Consider the following 27,208-nt stretch of genomic DNA (forward strand, 5'->3'; position numbering starts at 1 on the left):
CACAGAGTGAGAGAGTGGTTGGGCGTGATGCAGAGAGGCTTGAGAGAGCCCCAGGGTTCAGCTCTGTCAGGCAGCTTAACAGATGTTTGCCTGTCCAACGTGGACAAACACGCCAAAACCTGAGCCTACAGGAAATGGGCTTCTGTGACCCTTCAGGGTGCAAACTGTGTTTCCCCAGATATTCACAAGGTGGACAAACACGCCAGACCTGAGCCTACAGTACAGGGAATGGGCCACCTATCACCTGGCACAATGTAAAGAGCATGGGAAGAGCACAATTGCACAATTTCAACCCAATTTTGCTGCTCTTATTTCTTCATTGTATGTGCCTTCTTTACTTTTTATTGTTTACTTGAATGTTATGTTTGTCTGTGGACTTAATTGGTAAAATATGTCTTGTCTTCACCGTGGGATAGTGAGAAACGTAATTTCGATCTCTTTGTATGTCTTGGCATGTGAAGAAATTGACAATAAAGCAGACTTTGACTTTGACTTTGATGGGCATGTTGCAGCTAGTTGAGAACTTCCAAAGGACTGAGTACACAGACACAGGAAGCCTAGTGAGGCATGTTGATGGAGAAAAAGGATCCTCACCCCTGCACCCCACCCGCTACGTTTTCTCCTCCTCTGCCGACCCGCTCGGCCTCGTAGTGGATCTTTTTCCCTTGTCGTGAGTCATGTAAGCAGCCAGTTTGATCCTTAGGCACAGAAGAGCACGGAGGCTCACTCATGACGCATGAGACTCTTGAGAGGGGAAAAGCGTTCGGCCCGTCACAGGCAGGGATGTGCACAATTCGAATAGCAATTCTGCTTCCTGTTTGCTACCTCAATTGAAATGCAAGTGAAATTCAAGAATTGAATTGGAATTTAAGAGCCAGTTTCAATTCAATGCTGGAATTTTGCACAAGCCTGGTCACAGGGAGGCCACACCAGGCATGGAACTCAAGCTTTCCGTTCGTGGAGCATCTGCTGCAACAATTAACTTCTACCGGAGGGTTGCCGGTTCGGTCCCCGACCAGTAGGAACGGCCAAAGTGCCTTTGAGCAAGGCACCTAACCCCTCACTGCTCCCGAACGTCGCTGTAGCAAGACAGCTCACTACTCCGGGTTAGTATGTGCGTCACCTCACTGTGTGTGCACTGTGTGTTCACTAATTCACGGATGGGATAAATGCAGAGACCAAATTCCTTGTACACGCAAGTATGCTTGGCCGAGAAACCTGATTTACGTTTACAGAACAAAGCACTTCAGTTGCGGACACAGTGTAGCCTTAGGCGCTTTCCCCTCAACATCAGCCCCAAGCACCAATCTCATAGACAACCTTTCCCTATTGCAGGCGGCTACAACGACCTGTCGGAATGTGCAGGCGAAGGTTTGCCTCTGTTAGTGTGACAGCGCCGGCAGGGATTGATGAATGAATGCTCACAGAGACATCTATAGAGACATCTATAGAGAAGTTATGGTGTGTGCATTGCATTTGCATAAAGGTGTTTGAGCTAAAGGTGTGTTTGAGACATGCGTCCGTTTTGAGGGGAAAGCACACAAGGATGTGCCTCTATACAAGTTTAAGTCGCACGCACGCACGCACAAATGCACGAGCGCACACACACACACACACACACACACAGAAGGGCTGTCAGCAGTCTTGCGCTCACACACTCGGTGCCCTCCTCGCTCTCTCACGCCCCATCACGCCCCACTTGCTCTTTCTTGACGTTTATTATTTTGAGCAATCTCAAATCACGCCTCAGAATCTCAGAATGTTGGCGGCCTCAAGATATACACATTTGTGTAGACTGCGCGCGCACACACACACACACACACACACACACACACACACACACACACACACACACACACACACACACAGAGCTGTTGTGGATATAGCTGGTGGATGGGTGTTTGACCCTTCATGTAACTACTGTAGACAGGCGGAGAGAGAGGTCTGGGATGAAGGGCGAACAGTAGCTGTCAATGAACTGGAAGTGGAGGGCTCCTCCTACTGGACAAATATAAATAAAGCAATCAGTGAAGACATGTTTTTTATTTTACTTTTTTTTAAAGAAGTCTTCTCTTTGTTTTTCTTGCGGGGAGCAGCAGTATGCATAGATAGGAATTCTTACACTGTTCCCCATTTTTTAATGCCTTTGTTTGAGGTCTTTTTTTCCTTAATGACATGACTATAAATAGTGGTTGTTTTTCTTGGTAATTGCTTGTCACAACTACTTTTGCCTTTCAGTACACTAGAACAGCTTCTCTGGTCTGAAGTCCTTTAATAGTCAGCAATGACTCACTGCAGCAGCATGCCTTGATTTGACATTTCTGCTTTATACTCGGGCGCATTAATATGCTTGTTCAATTTCTACATCCAGACAAATTGCTGAAAACAGAGAGAGAGAAAGAGGGAGGAGAGAGAGAGTGTGTGTGTGTGTGAGGGAGAGAGACTGAGAGAGAGAGAGAGAGAGAGAGAGAGAGAGAGAGAGATGGTGCCAGTTTGGTTCTCACCTGTGCCTCTGAGGCTGGCAGGCACGGGCTGTTTTGCATGCATGTGTTAACCATTGGAGGCCAGTTTAAATATTCAAAACCTAACCTTTCTGTGGGCATGCGGTGCATGCTGGCCTGCCACCTTCAGAAAAAGTGGGGTGCCTTCTCTCTCTCTCTCTCTCTCTCTCTGCCACTCACTCTCTACAGCTTTATATTTGTCACGTTTATTTGGGTCAGATGCACATGGAGAGTATTTTTCATTGTTGTAAGAAAGACTTTTATTTTGTATTTACTAAAAGAGGATTCTAATTATGTTACAATGCAGGGACCTACAAGGGCACCCAGTAGCTAAATGATGCCCCCCACCCCCTTTTTCAAAGAGTTCATTGTCTCCTCTTAGAAAGACTTTGTGAATTTCTTTGGTGAATGTCTTTGTTGCTCATCAAAGAGGTGTTGGCATCGTTAAAGTTTAATTATTTTCAGGGAGGATCTGTGGACCTGTGTGTAGTGAACATACGGTTCATGCTCATGTATTCCTCATCTGCTCTGATACTCAACACAGCCTACATCACCCTGTCATATTGCATTATGCACAAAGGAGCCGTATGTATATTTAGATGTAAAGCATGTTGCATGTATATTTAGATGTAAAGTCTTCAGAGATTGGGTTGGGGTGTTGGTGGGCTGAGGGCTGATGATGAGTTGATCGTCTTCAAAGGCCGAGAGGATTTGTATGATGTGTTAATGACACACCACACACCTCCACCAGAGCAAGCTTGGCAGGGTGCAGCAGTCACTGATGTGCCACTGTTCATTCTCTCTCTCTCTCTCCCTCTCTCTCCCGTCTCTCTTTCTCTCTCTCTCTCTCTCTCTCTCTCTCTCCCGTCTCTCTCTCTCTCTCTCTGCTGCAAGCCTGTTGCAGGTGTTCTCTTTCATTTCCTGTAGTCAGACTATCTCTATTAATATCGTGCTCTTTGCTCTACAATCACTTTTGATTCCTTTTTCTCCCCTCGGTACCTTTCATTCTATCTCTGTTTTCTCTGGGTCCTACATCCATTCATTCATTAATCCATTCTATCATTCACTCTCATCTTTCTGTCATAATTGCTCTTTCACTCTCTCTCTCCTCTCGCTATATTTAATTCACTCACTCATCCATAGTTCTCTTTTGGTTTCTCACGTCCACTTTCACGCTCACTCTCCATGACTCACTCGCTCATTCTTTCTCTTTCTCTCCGCTCCCTTCTTCTTTGTCAGTCTCTTCTTCTTTCTTCAGTGTCTGACCCCCTCACTCTCTCACTCACAACTGAAGTGTTGTGTTCCTAGCAGTCGCAACAGTATGTCCCAACAGTTAGCTACCACTAGAATCATTGGGACTTGGCTGCACCAGATATGAGAGAGCTGCGCAAGAGAAATAGACCTGTTCTCTAAAACTACTTTTGCGCTCTGCGAACGGTGCGCTTCAGTTGCGCTCCCGATGTAGCCCGGCTCTCTCACTCACTCGCTCACTCGCTCACTTTCTCTCTCACTCACTCACTCTCTCACTCACTCTCTCTCTCACTCACTCACTCACTCACTCACTCACTCACTCACACACTCACACTCTCACTCACTCACTCACACACTCTCACACTCACACTCACACTCACACTCACACTCTCTCTCTCTCTCTCACTCACTCACTCACTTAATCTGCTCTGATAAAAAGGTGAAGAGGAGAGGAGAGAGCTCCCTGTGGCTGCGCTTGTCAAAACAGGCTTGTGTGCCTTGTCTCCATCTCAAAGCACATTAGCCAAAGCAACCCCCCCCCCCCCCATCACACACACACACACACACACACACACACACTATTCTATTCCCCCACCCACTCAGGTGCTGGGGGCAAGTGGGAGGGCAGCACGAGCCAGTTAAATGTGTATTTACACGCTCGTTTTGATCCCATCACCATTCCCACTCTGTCTGCTGCCTGATAGTCCCTGGAGCTCCACACACACACACATGCACACACATGCACATGCTTAGCCCACACACACACACAAAGTGATTGATGTTGCATGTAATGCCATACAGTCCCTGGTTGTTGTTGCTGATGTTGTTGTTGTTGTTATTGCTGCTGTTGTTGTTGTTGATGTTGTTGATGTTGTTGTTCAGGTATAGCTACAGGCTGTTCTGTAGCAGATTTACTGTGCTCTGTCCATCACTGCCCCATGCAGTTTCTATGTCTGTTTCAAGCTAGAGAGAAGGCATTGAACACATGCACAGTTAACACAGAGCTCCTTTGAAGCCTAATTCCTTGTTGGATTGAGTGCTGATATATTGCACACATGTAATGATGTAGCTTACAGTAAATGTGATCATCCATTTACCATTGGGTGTGAAACAGGATGACAGCACACTGGTAGAAACAAGCCCTGTGGAGCAGTACCGTGTGTGTGTGTGGGTGGGTGAGTGGGTGACGTGTGTGTGTGTGTGTGTGTGTGTGCGTGTGTGTGCGTGTGCGTGTGTGTGTGTGTGTGTGCGTGTGTGCGTGCGTGTGTGCGTGCGTGCGTGCGTGCAGGTGGGTGGGTGACGTGCCTGTGTGTGCCTGTGTATGAATATGAATATGAATATATTGACATACATAGCTGTTTCCCAGCACATGTGTACTGTAGGTGTGTGCATGTGTGTGTGTGTGCTGTCAGGTTGTGTCAGCTTGCTCCTCCATCATCAGCACCACTCTCCTGCACCTGAGGTGCTGTGGGACCCTGTAGCTAATGAGGCTTAATGTCTGTGTGTGTGGTCTGGAGGCTGTTTACTCAGCACCTCAGGAGACCCACTTCCTCTGAAACTCCACCGTGTGTGTGTGTCTGTGTCTGTGTCTGTGTCTGTGTCTGTGTGTGTGTGTGTGTGTGCTTGTCACAAACCATCAAGCCAGAGAGGAAGGAACAGCCTTGGAGTGCATTTCTACCCTCCACACTCTGACCACTAGTCTCACCACACTATAGCGAACGGTTAGCCTGAATCTCTCATGTTGAACCATGAAGTTTCGTGCATGTGTGTGTGTGTTGTTGTTGATGTATTTATTATTTATTTATTTCATATATTTTATAGAAAATGAAATGGGTAGATGGGCTGTATGATCATGTAGTGTTGTGTAAACTTGAGTTTGTGGGGAGTTGTGCTGGCTATATTGAGTAGAGAGCCTCTGTTGTCCAGTGGGGAAAGCCCTCACTTCATTTGTAGTGCTAATGTAGCAAATAAAAACCCTGCTGCTGGATTTAGTATCATTTAAGGGCGTGTACTGCTGCTGAAACACTGTTCTACACATTATTATATACACACAGTTTGATGCCGGCGCTGTCATTTGATTACCCTTATTTACATGTCCCCAGGGCAATCACACAGGTGCAGCATCACTCTAATAATAAGGGTCAGAGAGAGAACAGCTGCGGGGATGAGCTTTTCATTTCTAAAATATTGAAGTCACGTTGAAGTCAGGGTTATGTTAAATGTGTATAGGCTGTGAGTATATGATGTACAGTATGTGCTCAGTCCACGCATCAGGGCCCGACAGTAATGGTTGCCCAGTTGCCCTTGGCTACCAAAATTGTTACAAGTGGCACCCAAAACCTCATGCCTGGTTGTGAAGCTGGCAACCACTTTTAATCACTTTTAAAAGTTAACTTATTAAGCTCTGCCACACATCCTGGAAACCCTTTGTGCACTATGACTGTGTCCGTTTAATGGTGAAGGTCAATACTTATGCGTGCATGATGTTGAGTAATGAAGGTGAGGGGTCCAATGACGCATGTACGTTGGTCAGTCAGTTTGATTCATCTGCCAGTTCTGTAATGTATTACCCTAGAAATCCAGAGTTCTCGCGGGAGCACAATTTTAATTTGCTCAGTCACTCTGGCAAAGAGTGATGATGCTCATTACTTATGTCCCTTGTATCGTGGGGTACCAAATCACATCGGTGTATCTGATATAGGCGGGCCAGAGGTGAGCTAAACAGATGACGACAGCGCTGCAACGAATCAGTCAGTAAACATTCGTCTTAGTGTTATCCAATTGCGTGCAGTGAGATTCTCAAATGCATGCTTGGTGCTGCCCCTCGAGTTGGGCCATTACATTAGTCATGGCCAGACCCTTAATCTTTCAGATAGTAATGTATGGACAATGGATTTGTCTGCCGGTTCTGTAATGTATGGACAATGGATTTGTCTGCCGGTTCTGTAATGTATGGACGTTGGATTTGTCTGCCAGTTCTGTAATGTATGGACGTTCTGTAATGTATGGACGTTGGAAATGTAATGCTCTCTGGTCTGTCCTCCCCAGTAACCGAGGGAAGGAACTTGATTCCCATGGACCCCAACGGCGCGTCCGACCCCTACGTGAAGCTCAAGCTCATCCCCGACCCCAAGAACGAGACCAAGCAGAAGACCAAGACCATCCGCGCCAACCTCAACCCCGTCTGGAACGAGTCCTTCACATTGTGAGTGCCAGGACATCCGGCGCTGTCGTCCAAACCAGTCGCGCCATCTTGGCCCCCACTGCTCTGTTTTATGGCCTCTGGCCATTTACTGTTGCTGTGTGAGACTAAAAGTCATTCTAAGACATTTATTTCTCTCTATGAATGTGTGTGTGTCTGTGTGTGTGTTCCACAGCAAGCTAAAGCCCACTGATAAGGACCGCAGGCTGTCGGTAGAGATTTGGGACTGGGACCGCACCACTAGGAACGACTTCATGGGGTCCCTGTCCTTTGGCGTGTCTGAGCTAATGAAGGCACCCATGTCTGGCTGGTGAGTTAGTGTTTGTGTGTGTGTGTGTGTGTGTGTGTGTGTGTGTGTGTGTGTGTGTGTGTTAGTGGTGCAAGCCTTAAGGTGCAGTCAGCGATCATACACAATTTCAATCCACTAACATTTCAACACATCTCTGCATGCCCCACATCCTCTTTTCTAGTAACATCCTCACCCTCTCCTCTCTATAAGCAAGTCCCTACAGATTGTCTCTCTCTCTCTCTCTCTCTCTCTCTCTCTCTATTTCTGTCTCTCTCTTTCTCTCTGTCTCTCTCTGTCTCTCTCTCTCTCTCTCTCTATTTCTGTCTCTCTCTCTCTCTCTCTCTCTCTCTCTCTCTCTCTCTCTCTCTCTCTCTCTCTCTCTCTCTCTCTCTCTCTTCCTGACCCCAGGTACAAGCTGCTGAACCAGGAGGAGGGCGAGTACTACAACGTGCCCATCTCTGAGGAGGACGACGGCAACGATGAGCTGCGGCAGAAGTTTGAGGTGGGACCCAGCGACCGAGACTAGCGGCCATTTCTCATATCTCCTTCCCACTGTTCTTTGTAAATGTTGATTTAAGGACCTGAAGGAAATGCTTGGGATTTAGGCCGACCCCATGCTAGGGACAAGATTTAGAAGTCCATGCCTGTGGTTGTTTTCTCACGCAAGTTCTCTTTACATGCAAAGTTAGTGAGGGGGAATCCTCCCTTTCTTAGCTCATGAATCAAATCAGACTTTTCCCATATCCGTGTGACAGCTAATGTGTGTGTAATTGGTTAGTCAGACTCAGTACTTCCTAAACATACGAGCAGACGATTGTGTGTGTGTGTGCGTGCATGAGAGAAATAGAGAGAGAAAGAGAGAGAGAGAGAAGGTAATGAGATGATTTCATGTGAAAATAATATGTACAGTATTAAGTTGGCTCATCTCATTAAGTGCTTGAAGATGAGAGACTCTCAAACCCTATTACACTCCTGTTATAATGGAGTCAAATGGTCTCTGCACAGCAAGTGCTCCACTCTGTGAGGACAGAGGCCATTTACATTGGGCATTCTAAGAAAATGAAGGGGTAGAGAGAGCATTCTAAGGAGAGAGAGAGAGAGAGAGAGAGAGAGAGAGAAAGAAAGACCAACAAAGAGGGATTGAGAAGACGTGAAAGAGAAACAGAGTGAGGGAGGGTGAGCGGGAGGGAGAGAGAGGGAGAGAGAGGCACTGCAGGGGGAACTGGCCGTGGTGGCGGCGCTTAACCATTCATGACTTTGCCATGGCAACTGTTGCTGGCCATTGGTCTTGACTATTGTCACAGTATGCAGTATAGCCCACACACAAACAAACACACACACACAAGCACACACACACGCACATACACATTACACACACACACACACACACACGTAAACAAAATGTGTGTCACTCACTGTCACTTTGAGCTGGTGAATTTTCAGAGGTACACCAGCACCCCAGGTGGTCCATAGGTGTAATGACACCACCAACTTAGGTGCCTTGATGTTGACAGATAAGTAAGTTGCAGTTTATTGTCACTATTTTATCAATTATAAACTGACTGAGGGGATGTATCAGAACAGCCTTCTGAGGATTAATTCATTAATTAATACCACAACTAACCTACTGCTGTCTGCAAATATTTAAGGACTTTTGTGGAGCGGCACAAGTAGCTCCCATCTCCAGATCCGAGTAATACACCCTCATGTGCGCACACACACACACACACACACACACACACAAACAAACAAACAAACAAACAAACAAACAAACAAACACACACACACTAAATGGTCCTAAGGCTGTTTCTGTGGTCCCCTACGGAGTCCAAAACCATAAGACTGCTTTTGCTCATCACCATGGAAACGGCGCCGGCGGTGGTGGTGGTCCCCTGCCTCAGAGCCGCCCGCCGTAGCGATGCCAGACATCAGCTGACCGCTCTCCTCCGAGCCCCGGTCTGCCAGCTTTCCTCTAATGGCCACCCTCACACACTTATATTTAAATCCTCACACTGACTGACACACACTGACACACATACACACACACACACACACACAGAGAGAGAGACAAACAGACACTGACACGCATACACACACACACATACACACACACACTCACATACACACTTCTCACACACACACACATTCCCACACAGACACACACACACACACACACACATTATCACAAGGTTTCATCTCCACGTATAAAGCACACACATACAGTAACTCCCACAGTCCCACATACAGTGTGGTTATTGCCACCAATCACAGCTGAGATGAGTGGGGAAGCCTGGCAGTCCCCACACGTCCAGTCAAAGGCGGAAAAGACCAGATGAGAGAGAGAGAGGGGGAGAGAGAGAGAGAGAGAGGGAGAGAGATGTGAAAGGGGCTGCAGTGGCTCAGTGCTGAAGCAATCACAGTGCCCGTTTGCAGCCATTTAGCACCGCAGGAGAGCAGGCAGCAGGCAGACGCACACCGAACACCCCTCCCCTCGACGGGCTAGAATTATTTAGACTCTTTAGACTAGAATTATTTAGACTTGTTACACAGCTCCATTATTCTGATCCTCATTCGAGTCCAACTGCAGGTGGTGGTGATGTGCTGCCAGTTACCCAGCCAGCACTGCATTCTTTCTTCCCTCATCAGCACACTTTTGAATGTTTTGTATATAATCAAATGTGTTTTCTCCCAAATGGGTTTTTTAAATGGCCGTAAGGTTGGGAGAGTATTAGTCTATCATGAGTCAGTGTGTGGTCACTAAATGTAGCTCATTATCTCGCTGTCTTTCCTCCTATTTTCCCCGTCTGTCTCTGCATGTCTTTTTTTGTTCTTTCCTTTTTTCTTTCTTTCTTTCTTTCTTTCTTTCTTTCTTTCTTTCTCTGTTTCTTCCTTCTCTACTTTCTTTCTTTCTCTATTTCTTCCTTTCTTTCTTTCTCTGTTTCTTTCTTTCTTTCTTTCTTTCTTTCTTTCATTGTTCCTTTCTTTTCCTGTTTCGTTCTTTCATCCTTTCTTTCTTTCTGTTTCTCTCTCTTCTCGTTCTGACGTTCACCCACATTCTTTTGCTTGTCCACTTCAGCCTGAGCCCCACGGCCCACTGCCCCGTCCCTCCTGGGCCTGCCCTCTCTGTATTAACCAAGATGCTTCCCAATGTTTTTGTTGTGTTGTCTGTCTGTCTGTCTTTCTTTTCTTCTCTCCCCTTTCTCTTCCAGGAGCAAATTAATTTACACCTTCTTAAGGTATTCCTTTTCTTTTTCCTTCACCTCTCCTCACCTCTTCTCATCCCACCCTTTCTTCCTGGGTACACTTTTCTCTCTATCTGTCTCTGTCCTCCTCTTCCTTGGTCTGTGTCTCTCCATCTTCCTGATCTGTTGTAAGACTATCTAAAGGTACAGCTACTGCAAACAGAGCAAGTTTACCAACAGCTTATCTTCAAAGCTCTTTCGGAATCATTCACTGGGCCGGTCTGTCACAGTGTTCAAGTTGGCTTGATTCACAGCTATTGAAGTTCACTGTGCATATGGATATCAGTCAGTCCACCATCTACTGTATCTGTCATATCAGTATCTGCTTGTGATGTTTTATCTGACCGTAGTCTGTCCACCATCTATCTGTCCACCGTCCCTGTCTCTCTCCGGTCAGTCAGTCAGTCAGACACATAACAAACCTGCTTGCTCCGCTCACTCAACTGTTTGTATGAGTTCAAGAAAGGTGCTCACATTTGTCAGTCATTTAAATGTGTCCTCTTATCAGGTATTATCAGATATACTGATGGTGTAGATCAGGGGTTCCCAAACTTTTCAACCCGCGACCCCCAAAATAACCGTGCCAGAGACTGGCGACCCCCACTATCCCTGGATGTGACTCAAAAAATAAAATAAAATGTGCGCACCGGCCATACACACTAGGCTTATCCAAACACGGGCTTAACGTCAACACAAAAGAACAGAGCAGCCTATTATGATTTTACATATAGAACTTTACCATATGATAAAAGCAGAATACCTTAGTCAAAAAATAATATCCATGTAACATGAGTGCAACTTTGAAACATTACTTTAATTTCCATTTTAAAGCAACACCAAAGCACTTTTCCTGTCGCACGCACGCTATTTGTTTATCCAGCACTGGCTTCGGAAATAATGTCTACAGACAAGGTAGAGTACGTTGCATGATTTTATGAAAGTATGATGTATTGCGACATCAGAAGCAAGTCAAATGTGTAGTTTCTTATGTCTCATTCCATCGAACTACAGATCCGCTACCCGATCTGGCAAACTTGCATAGTGCGGTTATAGCTGATAGAGGGTCGCGAAGAGAATGCAGTGCCGTTCACCCTGTTACGAGTTGATGATTTTGGAAACAATATTTTAATGTACAAAAACTCTTTGGTGTTGCTTTAACAGAAGAATATCTCAGTCAGGGTAATATCCACAAACTGTTGTAAACATATATTGTTGCTGCGCAAATTTACATTTTGGCAACTATGTTTCAGCGTTAATCTCATCTAATGAGATGGATGGAACACAGCAAGTCCATTCTTGGTTTAATTGTGGAGACGGCCACACGGAGATCATCCACATTTAGACGCGATCTGTATTTGTTTTTAATATATGTCAGTGCAGAGAAAGTCTTTTCGCACAGGCATGTGGAGCCAAACGGCGTCAGTACATCCATCGCGGCCTTGGATAGCTGTGGATATTCCCTCTCGACTTAAATCCAGAACTCAGCAAGTGTCTTGGAATTAAAATCTGTCTTTAAAGTGCGGTCACATGACAGCTCAACCAGTGCGTCCTCCATGCCGGCTGACAGATGACTTGCGGTGGTTACAGTGAATGGTGATCTTATCCAGTCATAATTTTTCTGAATTTTATTTTTTCCAAATTTATTTGATTTATGGAAATCATTTCGCGACCCACCCCTCGCCGTCCCGCCACCCCCACTTTGGGAACCCCTGGTGTAGTTGATTGGTTATACTGCCAGGATGGTTTTTAGCTGCAGTTCCCTTACATGGCTCTTGTTATACATGTAGTTTGTGCTACTGTGTGCAAGTGCCTCATAAGAGGGCAATAGAATGTGAGATGTGGCGGTGTGCCCTTGGCTTTGTCTAACGGAGACTGGAGGGTGTTGTCTGGACAGAGTGGAAACACGGATGGGAGAGTGGCCACTAGAGCACCTGTGCACTGGGTGTCCACCTACGACCCGTGTTTAGTTTACAGAGAGAGTCAGAGGATTAATAGCCACACAATCAGAGGATTATCAGTGCTGTTACTGGCTGATGGACTGCAGTGTAAACACAAGACTTGTTTTAGCGTGTGTCAATTATGAATGAATTGAGTGATGGCAAGGTTTTAAGTTCCTTAAGAAATACCTAATGCCACCACTAGAGGTCTCCCACTGACTTCAGTTTGTTAAAATAATATGTATCTCCATGTTTTGTGGAGGTGTAGAGCTTTAAAGTACATGTGCACTGTAAAGTAGACTGTCCTAAAAGTGACAGCATGAAAAAAATCACACATTTGTAAAGCTGACAACAACAGCTTTAGGACTGTGGGGTTTATTCGCCAATCAATTGTGCCCTGCTTTTACTCTGGGTTATTATGGGGGATCAGCCCAGCTGGAGAGAGACCCCCCCCCCCCTCCCCTATTTCTTCCATATGTATGTATGGATAATAAGATACCCCACATATGTCTGTATGGATAATAAGATACCCCACATATGTCTGTATGGATAATAAGATACCCCACATATATCTGTATGGATAATAAGATACCCCACATATGTCTGTATGGATAATAAGATACCCCACATATATCTGTATGGATAATAAGATACCCCACATATGTCTGTATGGATAATAAGATACCCCACATATGTATGTATGGATAATAAGATACCCCACATATGTATGTATGGATAATAAGATACCCCACATATGTCTGTATGGATAATAAGATACCCCACATATGTCTGTATGGATAATAAGATACCCCACATATATCTGTATGGATAATAAGATACCCCACATATGTCTGTATGGATAATAAGATACCCCACATATATCTGTATGGATAATAAGATACCCCACATATGTCTGTATGGATAATAAGATACCCCACATATGTATGTATGGATAATAAGATACCCCACATATGTATGTATGGATAATAAGATACCCCACATATGTCTGTATGGATAATAAGATACCCCACATATGTCTGTATGGATAATAAGATACCCCACATATGTCTGTATGGATAATAAGATACCCCACATATATCTGTATGGATAATAAGATACCCCACATATGTCTGTATGGATAATAAGATACCCCACATATATCTGTATGGATAATAAGATACCCCACATATGTCTGTATGGATAATAAGATACCCCACATATATCTGTATGGATAATAAGATACCCCACATATGTCTGTATGGATAATAAGATACCCCACATATGTCTGTATGGATAATAAGATACCCCACATATGTCTGTATGGATAATAAGATACCCCACATATGTCTGTATGGATAATAAGATACCCCACATATATCTGTATGGATAATAAGATACCCCACATATGTCTGTATGGATAATAAGATACCCCACATATATCTGTATGGATAATAAGATACCCCTAGTGTCGTGCCCCTATGTAGTATGTCTTATGAGCACCCACATATCTAAGATGCTTTTGGGAATGGAAGTCATGGTTCTCCCTGGTGATTGTTGATTTCTGAAGTTTAGTTGGTGTTTGTCTGGGCTATCAGTGACCCCTGGTCACTGTCTGGAGTGTCCTTGCTTGAGACGTTCAGACAGTGAGCATGACTACGCAGGCAGAAGGCATAAATGACCCTTGGTGCTTTTAAAGGGGACAGGAATACTCAGTCAATCAGTCTCACTGAAAAAAGTTTTCTGACATTTTCTGAGGTACTCATGAGAGTTCTATGTTTTAAAAAGCTTTAATCTCGCATGGTTATTCTTTTAGAACATGCCTACGTGTTTGGGCATCGCTGCCTTCATCAGAGCAGGACAAAATGGTAGTCAGCCTCACTGGTCGTGCACCACGTGGACTCTTTCTTTCACTGTGTTTCTTTCCCTCTCTCACACACTCTCTCACCACCTTGATCTTCTCCTCTCGCTCCTCTAATATTTTGCTTTTTGTTTGTAGGTCTCTCCCTTAACTTTCTCTTCCTAATTGTTCTTCCTCCATTTTGCTTTGCTTTCTCTAGTTTCTTTCCTCAACCCCCCCCCCCCCCCCCCCCCTTCTTAAACTGCTTTTACCCAGCGGTGTTTCAGTGGAGAAGGCAGCTCCAGCGTGTCTCATGTCCCCATGTTTAAAGCCCCCCTCACCCCTGGCTGCTGAGCTCTGAGGTGGTGTGTTGCTGATGGAGGCTCCTGCAGCTGAACCAAGAGCTGAGTTAAGATCTACTGTACACGCTGCTGCCTCAGTCCCATCTGAGCCTCTGGATCTCAATAAGTGCTTGGGAATGTGTGTGTGTGTGTGTGTGTGTGTTTGTGTGTACCTCTGCATATGGTGGGTGAGTGTGTGTGTGTGTGTGTGTAAATGAGTGAGTGTGCATTGTTGCATATGTGTGTGTTTAGTGTGTGGGTGTGTGTGTGCGTGTTCACCTTTCTCCTGTGGTTGCAGGCTGCCAAAGTCAAAGAGGACAGTAAGAGTAAAAAGCAGCGTGCGAGGGTAGGTCGCTGAGTGTGTTTTGGCCCCTGCATCTCTTCAGCTTCTGCCTTATTAACCCCTGCTTCTAAATGCACGGGTTCTCAGATCTCCTCTGCCAGCCAAAAAAGTTGCTCTCTGAAACAGAAGAAGCTGCTTTTGTGTGTGTGTGTTTGTATGTGTTGGTGAGAGAGAGATTTGATGTTGTTAGGAGGACAGTGGATATAAAAAGTGGAAACTGTACTTGTTTTCAGCACTGTGAGCATTTATGAAGTAACAGGTGTGGAACTTAGAGACTCAGGCTCCCGCTTATTAAATAGTAATTTAATAAACAACGTTTTGGTCCTTCAACCTTCCTCAGGTTATTTTTTTAGAAAATCGACCAACATGTTGTTCATTAAATGAATATGTGCAAAGAAGCAGTGTGCGGGAGTCTCTAATTTCCATGACTGTCGACTTCAGGTCTTCTGTAACGCACCTGTGCAGAACTGGTGTGCAAAAGTCTTTTGTTTGCTCGATTGAAGTAAGAGGTGAAATGAAAAGTGTCTGCTTGTGTGGGCAGAGAAAGACAAGAGTTGAAAAGAAGATATAATCTGTTTGCAGTTAAAGTGTTTGGCTTCTGTGTGTGATTGTTTATTTGTCCGTGTCTGTGTGTAGCCCACTGTGTGCAGTATTGGAAGGGACTGCGTTTCCTTTGCTCTTGAAATAGGTAAAGCCATGATGGTTTTGAACTGCTTAAATCTGTTGGACTATTCAGACAATTTGATTCCTGACGAAACTTGACTCGTAACGTGGAATCAAAGTAGGCTATAGCCTACAAAATGTGTGTTTGTGTGTGTGTGAGCGTGTTTAAGAGTGACTCTTGGCAACTTGGCAGTAAGACCTCTTTGAATACATAGCCAAGTCTATGTGTTTTCTGTGACTACACCCGTATGTGTGTATGCTGTGACACCGGGCATCTGACTTAAAGCCCTGTAGTCTTAGTCGTAGTCACGCGTATTCACTGTGAGGCAGCTATGTAGTGTGTAGTGCATCTTGGCCCGTTGTTGTGCATGGCATGGAGTCTTGCCGTAGGTGAGCCTCTCACTCTTCTTCTCATTCGTGTGACAGAACAGCCTTTAAAACCCAGCTGCAGTGTTTCCCATACAATGGCTTATTTGTGGCGGCCCGCCACAGCATCAACATTGACCACCACCAGATTGATTTTTGGAGTATTTAAATTGGTTCAATGTGCCGCTCTCGCTCTCTTTCTGGTAAGGATAGCCAAGTGAACGTGAGAATACAGCTGGGTTATCTAGGTTAGCACGATGTATGTGTCTGCTTGTCGATATCGACTGCCTGTGCAAAGTGGAGTTTCTTGAACTCTGACGCTGAATGTTTGCTCCCTCAATCCAGATCAATATTGGGAAATTTTTTCCAAGACTCAAATCAAGGGCTCATTCGGAGGAGGAGCAAAGCCAGCTTGGACCTGAGGTATTAGCATAAACCAGAGTTAGCGAGTTAGCGGAAAAACAACAACAACAACAAAGCGTGGGAAAAAGCTGAACAATGTGATTAGCAAACCCAATTAATTTGTGACAAAATATTTCCAGGCTTCAACCAGTGCTGGTGGGGCAGCTTCAGCAAAGACAGTATCAGGAAGAAAAGAGGTAGCTATAGCTAATGAAGATTTAAGAGAGGAGGACAGCAGTGGCCAAGCTGCTGTGGGAGAGCGTCAGGAGCAACAGGTGAGATGGACAGCAAACACAGAGGAATGCAGAAGGTGGACAGGTCAGAAAAGCAGATTTCTCAGGAAAAAGGGCCTTATGTGTATTCTCCCATGCCTTGTAGACAGGACATCAGCACGCAGCAAGGACAGAGGTACTGGATTTAATCCAGAGTGGCTGAATATCAGGCCTCAGTTTAAGACTTGGATGTACCATACACTGAATGGTAAATGTAATATCTTCATTTGTGCTATCATGGTTAAATAATCAGAAATCCGGGTTGCCGGTTCGAGCCCCGACCAGTGGGCTGCGGCTGAAGTGCCCTTGAGCAAGGCACCTAACCCCTCACTGCTCCCCGAGCGCCGCCGTTGTAGCAGGCAGCTCACTGCGCCGGGATTAGTGTGTGCTTCACCTCACTGTGTGTACACTGTGTGCTGTTTGTGTTTCACTAATTCACCAATTGGGTTAAATGCAGAGACCAGATTTCTCTCACGGGATCAAAAAAGTATATATACATACTATACTATAGTTAAATCATGTTTTTGTGTCTCTTTGTTCCATCACCTCTCTTGCTACCAACACAAATGGGGTCTAGCTATGTGAGGAACACCGCAGTTTCATGGGGTTAGAGTCAACTTACTGGACAGTCAACCGTTTGTATCGTTAGCCTCCTGTGCTTTCTCATCTACTAGGCTACTTCAGCAGCTCTGTCAACAGTTGGAATGCCTGAGTAGACCGATAGCCTGCTTAGAACCCAAGAACTTCATTTTATCATGCAGCTTGCTGTATGCTGCTCTTTTGTCAACTCTAGCCATGTATTTGAGCTTTGTTGGGTGTCTGGAGTTTGGTGCAGTGGATTCATTCCCCAAGTCTTCCTCTGAGTCCCGCTATAAGGCCGCCCCAGGCCATAGTATTGCATCAAACACCCCATAATACTTTATGTGTTGCCCTGAGCATCTGTGTGTCGTCTTCATCTATCTCTGGGTGTGATGGCGTCTCCGCTTCAGTTATGGGTCATTGGGGTGGTTAAGAAACCCTTGGTCAGATTGGCAGTTATGGTCCAGCTATGTCTATGGACTTGTCTGGCAATGGCGCCTCAGGAGAGCCATTTCAGCACCTTACGAGTCTTGTCTCCCTCTCTCTCCTTCGCTTAGAAAGCCAAGCTCGGGCCCAAGAAGGTCATTACACCCTCGGACGACAGTCAGTCCTGTCTGCCGTCCAACAACCTGGACATGGTCAAACTCGACGACTTTAACTTCCTGGCCGTTCTGGGCAAAGGCAGTTTTGGAAAGGTGAGAACTAGTTAACCATAGTCCATAGAAGTTTTTATTTGTTTTATTGTGGTTGTTATTTGTCATTTTCAAGTGAAATGTTGTAATCAAATTACCAGAAGACACATTTCATGTAATGCTGGTTGTTGTAGAATGATTTAGTCATGTTGTATGTACTGTCATTTCATTTTTGAACGATCTTTGGAACAAATTTTTGTTTCACACAACACATAATGATACTGTACGTGTTGTGTGGAGAAAGCATGAACATACATTTTCTTAGCGAGAAAATGAATCCTATATGATATACACCAGTAATGGCGGTGGGTTGTGTGTGTGTGTGTGTGTGTGTGTGTGTGTGTGTGTGTGTGTGTGTGTAGGTGATGTTGGCGGAGATGAAGGAGACGGATATGTTGTACGCCATCAAGATCCTGAAGAAGGACGTGGTGATCCAGGACGATGATGTGGAGTGCACCATGGTGGAGAAGAGGGTGCTGGCCCAGCAGGACAAACCGCCCTTCCTCACCCAGCTGCACTCCTGCTTCCAGACTGTGGTAAGAGAACCCCACACACCTGCACCTCTTTACATCTCTCTCTCTTGCTCTCTCTCTCTCTCTCTCTCTCTCTCTCTGTGTCTCTCTCTCTCTGGCACTCTCTCTCTTTCTCTCTCTCTGTCTCTCTCTCTGGCACTCTCTCTCTTTCTCTTTCTCTCTCTCTGGCACTCTCTCTCTCTTTCTCTCTGGCACTCTCTTTTTCAACTCAATTCAATGTGCATTATTGTGCAGCTGCTAGTGCTGTTACTTTAACTTCTCCCAGAATATATTTTACCTTCATTTGTTTGTTCTGCAATCACTGGGCAAATATGGCAGGCTTCTCTCTCTCTCTCTCTCTCTCCTCTCTCCTCTCTCTCCTCTCTCCTCTCTCTCTCTCTCTCTCTCTCTCTCTCTCTCTCTCCTCTCTCTCTCTCTCTCTCTCTCTCTCTCTCTATTTGTCACTCACATACACACAAACAAAAACAGATTGATAGAACTAAAGATGTATAAAGATGTATAAATTGCTCTAGGTGCACACTATCTTTCATACACACACACACACACACACACACCACTGCTTTTTCACCATCACACACATAACCCACATACAACGTAAAGCCAATTTACCTCAGCATTTTATCTGGATGAATTCTCACAATGGTTACTGATTGGTTGTTGCTTCCTGTGGCTGCCCAGATGGAGAGGTTGTGAGGAGTGCATCGCTCCCTCTGGAAACACTCTATGGATATCTCACGGAACATGTCGTTTGTAATCTCTCTCGCAAATTGGATCTCAATATTGAATGCACGTTTTTAATGGTTTGTTTGTATTCATGTGTTGAATTGCTGTGTGTGTGTGTGTGTGTGTGTGTGTGTGTGTGTGTGTGTGTGTGTGTGTAGATTTTCCTGTTGTGCATCCTCTTTTCCCCAGAGGGCATGTGATGGCCACCCTCATAAAGCCTTCTGAATCATTTATCCCAGAATTACCTTCTGATAGGCCACTGCAGAGGAAAATGGACATTTCTTTCTCTCTCTCTCTCTCTCTCTCCACCCTCTCTCTCTCTCTCTCCTCTCTCTCTCTCTCTCTCTCCTCTCTCTCTCTCTCTCTCTCTCAAACACACACCCCTCCGTATTCGTCATCTTTAATGGCACTGCAAGTGAAAGGGCGTAATCAGCGTCTCTCTGGGGACGGGGTGTCAGGATAGGTCAGCTTGTGGTGAGGGTGAAATAAAAAAGTCCGCCTTGCTGATGGAAGCCAGGGCTTTGTGTGCGTCATCGGTGCACCCAACACAATGGTCCTAATTCAGTTAGGCTGGGACCACGACTGCGCCAAACAGAAAGGAGTCGGCCGGAGGACTTAACTGACCCCCTCAGGTGTGTCGGCCAGAGGACTTAACTGACCCCTCAGGTGTCCCTGAGGCCTCGGGGGGGGGGGGCAACTTGACGGTGATGACGTCATCCGCTTCAGTAGCCGCTTACTCCCTCTAGTGGGGGGTCTTCATGCCGGAAGAACCTGAAGCACTTCAAACAGAAACGGGGGGAATTCAAATGGCCTCTATGAAGGGAGTTTTATAATGGTTTGCAGCCTTTAATTGGAACCATTATTCTCTCAAATTGAACACACAGAGACGTCCCTGTTGTGTGTTTAAATCACTCAATACACCCTTTATGATACAGTGATATAAGTCATTAGTATTTGATTATGAAGGTCTTGTGACCAGATCAGACATTATTATTATAGCCTTCTTTACAATCTTATAACTCTTATTTCCCTAAACGTAGCTAGTAGTGTTTTGGGTGTTGTAGCCCTACTCAGATGCTGCTGTGGGGACTCAGCACACTTGGAGCATCCCTCTCTTGCAGCCTTCATAACATCACCAGCTGTGGCTCAGACATAAGCATTAACGTGACATGGCCCTTAACGGAGTCGTTTACCCTGCTCTGTGCATTTGAACAGGCAGCCCAGAGGATCTCGTGGGTTTAAAGCAGCCTGTGTAAATGCAGCCTGTGTCATATTGTCCTTTAAAGCAGCCTGTGTAAATGCAGCCTGTGTCATATTGTCCTTTAAAGCAGCCTGTGTAAATGCAGCCTGTGTCATATTGTCCTTTAAAGCAGACTGTGTAAATGCAGCCTGTGTCATAATGTCCTTTAAAGCAGCCTGTGTAAATGCAGCCTGTGTCAATGCAGCCTGTGTCATATTCCCCTTTAAAGCAGCCTGTGTAAATGCAGCCTGTGTCATATTGTCCTTTAAAGCAGCCTGTGTAAATGCAGCCTGTGTCATATTGTCCTTTAAAGCAGCCTGTGTAAATGCAGCCTGTGTCATATTGTCCTTTAAAGCAGCCTGTGTAAATGCAGCCTGTGTCATATTGTCCTTTTAAAGCAGCCTGTGTGAGTGCAGCCTGTGTCATATTGTCCTTTAAAGCAGCCTGTATAAATGCAGCCTGTGTCATATTCTCCTTTAGTGCTGATGGGGGCCTGGAGGCCTCAGCTGCTCACCACACATCTGTCGTAGAGCGGAGACGTACCGAGGCGTGGAACCTCTTTTGAGGAGTGGGCTTTTTCTGTGTGTGTGTGTTTATGGGAATGGGGAATATCTCTTTGAGCCAGGCGTGATTGCTTTGGCAGAGGGCGCAGACAGGTGTGAGTGCAGTGATCTCCAACCCTGCCAGGCTCTCGCAAGCATTCATCAAAGTCTCATCAGCCAGACAGGCTGTGTGTGAGTGTGTGTGGGAAGTTAATTTTCCAGCCACTGCCCGTGTCAAAGCTGATGGATGTCATGGGCAACAATTTGGACTCCATTTGGGTTATTTTGGTCTCTTAGTTTTCTTTTTTCTCTCTGTTTTTTCTTTCTTTCGCCCTCTCTCTCTCTCCCCCCTCTCCCTCTTCTTTCTCTCATCTCCCAGGACCGTTTGTATTTTGTGATGGAATATGTCAACGGTGGGGACCTCATGTACCATATCCAACAAGTGGGCAAGTTCAAGGAGCCCCAGGCTGTGTAAGCGTGTCTCTTCTCTTATTCTTCTGTGTGTGTGTGTGTGAGTGTGTGTGTGTGTGTGTGTGTGTGTGTGTGTGTGTGTGTGTGACAGAGAGAGTTAGCCTTAGTATCTGTGTGTGTCCCTTCTGTTGTCAGTTGTATTGATTCGGAGCCGACAGCAGAACCCTGAAGACGGCTCTTCTCTGTAAACATGTCAGATCCAGCCAGGCCCAGATGAAGTGTGCAGAGCCCCACAGAAACTCCACTCTCATCTTCCTCCTCCCCCTCCTCCTCTTCCTCCTCCTCCTCCCCTCCTCCTCCTCCTCTTCCTCCTCCTCCTCCTCCTCCTCCTCTTCAAACTCCTCCGCCTCCTCCTCTTCCTCCTCCTCCTCTTCCTCCTCCTCCTCCTCCTCTTCAAACTCCTCCGCCTCCTCCTCTTCCTCCTCCTCCCTCTCCTCCTCTTCCTCCTCATCCTCCTCTTCTTCCTCTTCCCCGTCCAGCCAGGCCCAGATGAAGTGTGCACAGCCCCACAGAAACTCCACTCTCATCCTCCTCTCCTCCTCCTCCTCCTCCTCCTCCTCCTCCTCATATTTGGGCATCATCCTCATGGCTCAAAGTCGAGCCTTCTCACCCCATTTGCGCCGGATGCTACACGACACAACATTCTATCTCCTGACGGTTGCTGCATAGCGCAACATTGAATCTCCTGCTGGTTGCTGCGTAGCGCAGCATGCTTTTTATTTCATGTTTCTAGGTGCTACAGAGGTTTAGATATTACATTTTTGTAGACGTTGACAATTTTTAGTATTTTTTCAGAAAACCCTAAGGAAATAAGGTTATTTAGTCTAGAATGCCATAGCAGGAATTTTAGGAGTAAATGGGTTAAGATCTTAGAGAGGATATTCATTAACATGACATATAGTTTTCATTTCTCAGTTATGAGTTATTAGAAATGCTTTAAAATAATTATGAAAATAATAAACATGGTCATGTGGTGTATTTGGTCATGTAGAGAGGAGTTCTGAAGAAGATTATCTGTAGTAATCGGTCCTTGAAGTGAGTCTCTCTGATTGACTGTACCTGTCATTGCAGCTTCTATGCAGCAGAGATCGCTGTTGGGCTGTTTTTCCTGCACAAGAAAGGAGTCATATACAGGTGGGTTCAGCCTGGCGCTCACTGTCTGTCACTATGTGTCACTCCTGAAATCTGAAACATTACAGGATGCATTGCCATTTAGGCCTGCACGATTTGGAGAAAATATCTATTGTGATTATTTTCTGACAGATAATTTTGGTTTGATTTTACAATATCATTTTTGAAAGTCAAGCTTCAGTTCAATAATCTATTTTTTCTCTTGAAGTTGGGTCACCTCTGATTGATGTGATACGGTTTAGCCAATAGGACAGAGTTGCAAGCTGCACAGTTAATTGCAGCCTTTGCGATTAGCTAATTTCTATAATCAATCAACAATTTTAATCAAATTGGGATTTTTGATTAAAAATGGATTAATTATGTAGCCCTATTGAGACTTCATTAGGATGTCAGTGCTCTGTTGATGCCTGCTGGGGAGCCAGTTGGTTACTTGCTACTGAATACTTTAAACTCATCCCAAACTAATCCCAGCATCAAAGAATGACAGTCTTTGGAATCGTGACTGCCATCTGAAGCTGTGTGGGTAGTGATGAGAGAGAATAGTTCAGTGATGGGACCAGCTTTCATGTATGGTTTGTTTTTTGGATGCAGTGTTTCCCTTTGCTGTTACGGGATAAGATATATTGTTCATACAAATGCAGTGTTGATTAGTATAGTGCATATTAGAAAGCAAGTAATTAACTGTTCTTTCTTTCCATATGCTCTGTGTATGATATTCCCAGATAATCAATTATCCTACATAATTCCATATATAATCATATATATATATATATATATATATATATATATATATATATATATATATATATATATATATATATATATATATATATATATATATATAGAGTCATATATTTTCTTATATATTTATATATATATATGAGTCCAGAAGAGATAAGTAGCTTTGCTTTGGATGCAGTCTTTCCTTTTTTTGTGGTGTTGTTGATACGGTGGTGTTTTTTCCCAAACCAAACTAGCCTGAAGAAATGGAGCAGCCATCATCCAACGTCAGCAGAACACTGTGGAAAAACAGAGAGGCCAACAAACCGTTTTAAGGCTTTTCTCACTAGAGTGAGAGGTTCCTCCAAAAAATGACAAATGATATTAAAAGGCCTTAAATGTCCTTGGATGCTGCGCCACAAAAAATGCTGTTTATTCCATAAAAAATCCATTTATTCCATAACTTCCACAAGCTCTGTGAGAGGCAGGTCTTACGTTGAGGCTCCCCAGTATTTCTCCATAGAGCTCGTCTAAGACCCAGGATTCCACTAATCTTGACCTTCAGCTTTCAGAGCTGAACTTTGAAGAGCCGGAGAGTTCTAAGTACATATTTCAAAGGCTTAATTCCAGGGATGGGAACCACCAATCAAATACATCCTTTCAACTAAAACTTGTCTTTTGGACAGTGATCCAGTGTCCTTGTAAAATATTGTCCTTGTAGCTCAACTTGTTGGACAGTGTATTAACAGCACAATGGTCAAGGGTTTGGTGCCCAGGGTGCACACAGACTGGGAGAATCTGCTAAATTCAGTAATATCAATAGAATGCAAATTTACCTCTGATGTACATATAGTGTCCTGACCTGTTGCTCTGTCTGCCCTGTCAGGGACCTGAAGCTGGACAACGTGATGTACATATAGTGTCCTGACCTGTCGTTGCTCTGTCTGCCCTGTCAGGGACCTGAAGCTGGACAACGTGATGCTGGACGCAGAGGGCCACATCAAGATCGCCGACTTTGGCATGTGCAAGGAGAACATGATGGAGGGTGTGACCACCCGCACCTTCTGTGGCACCCCCGATTACATCGCCCCAGAGGTCAGTGCAGCACAGACGCGCCCTTTTTGACCCCTCCGGCTTGCCGTCATGCCACATGAGTGAAAACTAAGCATGTTTATACAGCGATTGATCTTGTGCAAATCACAGAGTTTTCTATAGTTACACACACGTGTGTGTGTGTGTGTGTGTGTGTGTGTGTGTGTGTGTGTGTGTGTGTGTATGTAATGTTCTTAAGGGCAATTGTGCACATTTACACATGTGTGGTGGTGGTATTCACACAGGTTTATACTGGGTCGTGCAGAGGAGTCAGTGGACATCATAAGACCCGGATGTGTGTGTGCTTTTTAGCTATGGAATGCACACCCACACATTTTTATCTATGAAAACACACACATGCATACACATACAAAACACGCTAACATGAACACACACACACACACACACACACACACACACACACACATAAACACATGCAACCCACATTCAAACATACTCATTATCACACATAATCACACACATACAGGCACATATAAACACATGCATACACACACACACAAACACACACACACACACACTTATATGTACATACTGAGTGGCACTGACAAGCTTATCTCATCCTAAACAACACTGTTCAGCTCGAGGGCCTGTGTGGGCCTTATCAGAAGAACACAGAGCTCTGCCTCGTCTGAATGAGTCCTCCGCATGTTCACAGTTCTTAGAGACAAGAAGAAGCATCTTGTCCTGTCATCTGGTAAACTACTCCCTCATGCCTCTGAAACTGCTTTTAGATGGCTTTCATCTGAATGACTTACCAAGCTAGACACTTGTCACAGCCAAACTGTTTCAGGTGACTCTCACCACAATTACTGCACTTACAAAGCTAGTGTCCCAATAGTCATTTTCACAGTTGTATGGCTGACGGGCAGGTTACACCAGGCACATAACTGAAGCATTTCGTTCACGGAACGTCGGCTGTAACAATAAGCATCCACTAATGGGACTGGCAATGTCAGACGTGATTGCGTTACATACATTTGAAGAAATTAGATTAGTCTTCTAAAACTATTTTTACACTCCACAAACAGAGCGCTTCTATTGTGCACCCTGCATAGCCATAGCATCAGTGTCAGAATGACAATCAGACGCTTTTCTCAGGGCACTTTTCATGCCTGCTATCCACACCAGTTGGGAGTCTTACATTCAGGGTTTCCACAGGAATTTCTGGAATATCATGGAATTTTAGAAAGTCTTTTCCAGACATGGAAAGTCAGGGAATTTGATCATTCTTGAGGCAAAGTCATGGAATATCAGGGAATTTTGTTGTAGCGGTTTAAAATTTACTTGCCAAAATACATTAATACAGATTATGTTTCCACGCAGAATTGGTGTACCGGTATATTATATATCTGGTTATTAGCTTTACTGCTTGTTTGAGCAGTTGTGGTTAGCCCAACTTTGTTTATTCACTGCCCATTTATTCTCCCACTCTAAAAAAATAAAAGATTCTTGAACACTGTGGCTGCTCTAAATCTTTGGTCTTTAGTATATTGTACCATTCATTAGTAGGTCATGGAAATTCACTTAGTAGGAACCCTGTACATTTGTCATGATGAGAGCAGTTCCTCTGTGAAATATCTGAAGCACTTAGCATTCCAGGAGTGTAACCATTCATGCTAGACACACAATTTGACACAGCCCTAACTAGGCTGAACAGGCCAATGAACATTGCACTCTGTTTACTGTGTAATTTGTGTCAGTGCGTCATCAGTGAGGCAATAAACCGTAACACCAAGAAAAAGAAGAAAAAAAACGTCTGTCCGACCCCCGGTTCCCCCTGGTCTTGGGCCGTGTCATTGGGCTAATGAGCCCAGCACAAACACTCACCGGCCGTGTCTCACCACCACAGTATCGACCGGCGCTTGTTCACGTTAGCCCGGCCAAACGCTTTTGTCCATGTCCAGCGATAATGAGGCTGTTGGCCTACAAATGTGGGTCTGGGGAGCAGATGGGATGAATGAGTGAGAGAGAGGGAGGGAATGAACGACAAGAGTTGAATGAATGGAAGTGGACGGACCGTGTGTGTCGCCTGCATCGATTTCCTCGCAAAAAGCCCTTTCCAGCTTAATTGAGTTCCGCGAGTGCATGGTGTTAACAAGCCGCGACGCGCGGAAATGGCTAATGCTCTGGTTGGCGGCGCTCGCCGCGGAACGGAGGGGACCACGCTTATCTAATCTCTTCCACCGCCATTTTCTGGGGGCGAACTGTCACACAATCAATCCAGAGACATTTTGGCAGCGTTCAGACAGTGGTTTGTTTTAGCTTATTAAGCGTTACTCGGTTAGTCTTCAGCCATTAGTGTTTGATTCATCATTTCTGGCGAGCTAGGAGAACACCAAGATGGAGAGTCATAAACATTTCACTTTGTTCTACGCTCTGGAAAACAAATTGGGTACAAAATTGGGACAAACAGCTGCTCAATCAGGAAATGGTTTCACTGTGTCTAGAGAGCATCTTCTTTTTTATCTGCTCCATGTAATATACTCCAAACGTGCTCTCTAGACATTTATTACGCAAGTAATCATACTAATAAAAGGTTTGCCTTTTGATGTCAGTCTTTGCCTTTTATCAGTTTTGTGTGTGTTTGTGTCTTTGTTTTTAATATTCAGTTCAAAGCCGGCTCTTAGCATTCTCCAGTGTGTGATGCTGTCACTTCCATGAATGTCCATGCACCGCACAAACACACACACGCATGCACAAGCACACACACGCACACACACGCAGTGACACAAAGGCTTGTTCCCCTGGGCTGGATACTGAGCACTGATACCTGAGCACTGCGGTGTAGCATCTCTGACCTACTTATCCACTCAGTGGG

General features: G+C 45.0%; 1 protein-coding gene across 3 annotated transcripts in view; it reads left to right on the forward strand.

The window, feature by feature from the left end:
• Positions 1 to 27,208, forward strand: part of prkcaa (protein kinase C, alpha, a) — a 155,317-nt gene that overhangs the window by 97,694 nt on the left and 30,415 nt on the right. Inside the window, exons 6-15 of one of the 3 annotated variants that reach the window (XM_042103080.1) lie at positions 6,801 to 6,957; positions 7,130 to 7,264; positions 7,652 to 7,745; positions 14,899 to 14,946; positions 16,318 to 16,395; positions 17,783 to 17,920; positions 18,280 to 18,453; positions 21,335 to 21,426; positions 22,498 to 22,560; positions 24,234 to 24,372. In XM_042103080.1, coding sequence (XP_041959014.1) covers positions 6,801 to 6,957; positions 7,130 to 7,264; positions 7,652 to 7,745; positions 14,899 to 14,946; positions 16,318 to 16,395; positions 17,783 to 17,920; positions 18,280 to 18,453; positions 21,335 to 21,426; positions 22,498 to 22,560; positions 24,234 to 24,372 — 1,118 coding nt within the window. The remainder of the gene's footprint in view (positions 1 to 6,800; positions 6,958 to 7,129; positions 7,265 to 7,651; positions 7,746 to 14,898; positions 14,947 to 16,317; positions 16,396 to 17,782; positions 17,921 to 18,279; positions 18,454 to 21,334; positions 21,427 to 22,497; positions 22,561 to 24,233; positions 24,373 to 27,208) is intronic. The other 2 variants (XM_042103081.1, XM_042103083.1) reach the window with 2 other exon arrangements.

This window comes from Alosa sapidissima, chromosome 9, assembly GCF_018492685.1.
Source record: "Alosa sapidissima isolate fAloSap1 chromosome 9, fAloSap1.pri, whole genome shotgun sequence".
Classification (NCBI taxonomy): Eukaryota; Metazoa; Chordata; class Actinopteri; order Clupeiformes; family Clupeidae; genus Alosa; species Alosa sapidissima.